General features: G+C 46.5%; 1 protein-coding gene across 1 annotated transcript; it reads left to right on the top strand.

The window, feature by feature from the left end:
* Positions 1-16: 16 nt before the first annotated feature.
* On the top strand, positions 17-1,324 carry Hpcal4 (hippocalcin like 4; the record flags this gene model as incomplete). The annotated part of the gene is given in 1 exon segment (XM_008830803.2): positions 17-1,324. A coding segment is annotated over 1 exon segment (198 nt), but the record flags the coding sequence as incomplete, so codon positions are not given.
* Positions 1,325-2,400: the final 1,076 nt, after the last annotated feature.

Raw genomic sequence — 2,400 nt, 5'->3', positions numbered from 1 at the left:
CTCCTTGCTCCACCAGGCTATCTATAAGATGGTGGGCACCGTGATCATGATGCGCATGAACCAGGATGGGCTCACACCCCAGCAGCGTGTGGACAAGATCTTTAAGAAGATGGACCAGGATAAGGATGACCAGATTACACTGGAGGAATTCAAAGAAGCAGCCAAGAGTGATCCATCTATTGTGTTGTTGCTGCAGTGTGACATGCAGAAGTAGAGGTTGGTGGGGGGCAGGGCCCCTGACCAGGAGGGGCACGGCCACCTCCCAACCTGATGTTCTCTCTGCTGGCCCATCCCCAGGGGGAGGGGCACTCCAGCCTCATTCTCTAGCCCACCCACTTCTCTGCCCAAGCCTTCCTCCTCTCGGTCAAGTTCCTTGAGGGGCCATCTCATCCTGCAAGAGAGACAGGTGTTCTCAAGTACCTTGTCCTCAGAGAGCCTGTCATCTAGCTCTGCCTCTAGCCTTGGCCCAGAACCAAAATCTTTTGGGCTTAGGGGAGTTGGCTTTTGCCTCAAAAAGCAGGGTTAAGGAGGGGGGAGCCGAGGACTTGCTTTGAACTCCTGTTCTTCCCAGGGTAATGCTTTATAGAATGTGGTCCCACAGGCCCCCAGTCAAAGGGCCAAAATTAGGTCTGTCCTTTCCAGATCCCCTAGAGGTGGTCTCTGTCCTGCCCACTCGACTCTACCTGGCCCCTCTGGCCCCAGCCTTTGGAGCGTTCATTGAGTCCTTTCTTCAGCTAATGTTTATTGAGCACTGTTCAAAGCCAGGCACCTTGAGGTGCTAAGAATATGGTTGTTTACAAAAACACATTTCATGCCCTTCGGAAGCTCACAGGGTAGCGGGGCAACTTCCAAGGGTCATGGTCTCAGACAGGGATGTGGAATGCAGGTAAGAGGAGGGTGCAGGGAGGCTGGCTAGTTTGGGGAACTAGTGCCTCCTCCAGCTGGCACCACTCAAAACTGCAGAAAGATGAAATGAAAAGCACGTGGAAGTTTAGGTGCCTCCTGAGTAGAAGTTTTAAGAAAAATAAAAATTTATGTAATATTTATTTTTTTAGTACCCTCTAAAAGAGCTAAAATCATTTTATTAGATTAGACTATTAAAATATACTCTATTACTTGGTTTCTTATAAAAATAATTTTAAATGAATATAGAAAATGCTAATTTTCAAGGGGGGAAAATGCTGAGATAGAAAGGGAAAATACCACCAGACTTAAGTAGAGAACCCTCTCTCTGGTCAGGCAGAGTCTGGGCTCTCAGCTTCAGCAGCTTTCGCTGTCTCTACTGTTTCCTTTTATTGCCCTTTCAATTCAACGAGTGACTATTGCACACTGGGGGGGAAAATGCTGAGATAGAAAGGGAAAATACCACCAGACTTAAGTAGAGAACCCTCTCTCTGGTCAGGCAGAGTCTGGGCTCTCAGCTTCAGCAGCTTTCGCTGTCTCTACTGTTTCCTTTTATTGCCCTTTCAATTCAACGAGTGACTATTGCACACTTACTTTGGATGCTGTCTTCAGAGACAGGAGCAAGGTTTGCTAAGATTAAGACAAGTCCATATCCCATATCTTGGTGGGTTGTTTCTGAGATTGTTTCCGTTTCAGGGATCATGATGCTTGTACTTCCACGGCCACAGATTCAGAAGGAGCTAGAAGAAAAGGACCACCCGGCCACTGTTTAGGTTCTCAAGCTACATTTATGGACCAAATGCCTAAAAATGTGCTGGGCTTATTTGAAAGACCTTTTCTAATCCCCAGTTCTAGATCTGCCAGGTAATTAATTCATCATCTTCTGAGCTCACCAGTTTTGCTTTCTGATTTTTGGATCTATGTGCTAGCTATTCTCTTGCATGCTTTGACTACCAGAAGGAAAAAAAAAAAAATCCATCTTGCTTCTTCAAGTTCTTTGCTTAACTTGCTCCTGTGCTTGTGATCAGAAATTAGCTTTGATGTATAGTGACAGTTGACTTTCTCTTGAACTGCTGGTGAAAACAGTCTAGTACAGAGATGCTGCCAGCCCGAGTGGGAGCAGAGCATGATTGTGAAGCCTGGGCATGTAATGGTGGCGATTGCATTTCAGGAAAGAAATGCTGTTTGCCCCTCACTTTTGAGTGTTCATCCATTCTGCCTCCTTGCGGGTAGAAACTCTTGGAGATTCTGACCTGTGTTCCCCAGCTCTATAATAGACCTTCCTTCTTGTGGCCTTTGGAGGTAGCAAGGCCATCAGGTTGCCACCTTCTTTCTGTCCTGCCTATCCAAGCCACATGGTGAGGCTGAGGAATTTATAGCCACAAGTGATAACTAGCAAGTATTTACCCAGTAATGCCTCATAGGGATGTTTCACAGCTCTCCAAAGCTGGCTGTTAGGTATGTCTTCTGCTATCAGTTAGCACCACAGATACATAA

This window comes from Nannospalax galili, unplaced genomic scaffold (assembly GCF_000622305.1).
Source record: "Nannospalax galili isolate Female #2095 unplaced genomic scaffold, S.galili_v1.0 scaffold32715, whole genome shotgun sequence".
NCBI lineage: Eukaryota > Metazoa > Chordata > Mammalia > Rodentia > Spalacidae > Nannospalax > Nannospalax galili.
The sequence above is the reverse complement of the archived record's forward strand: the minus strand, read 5'-3'. Positions and strand labels throughout refer to the sequence as shown.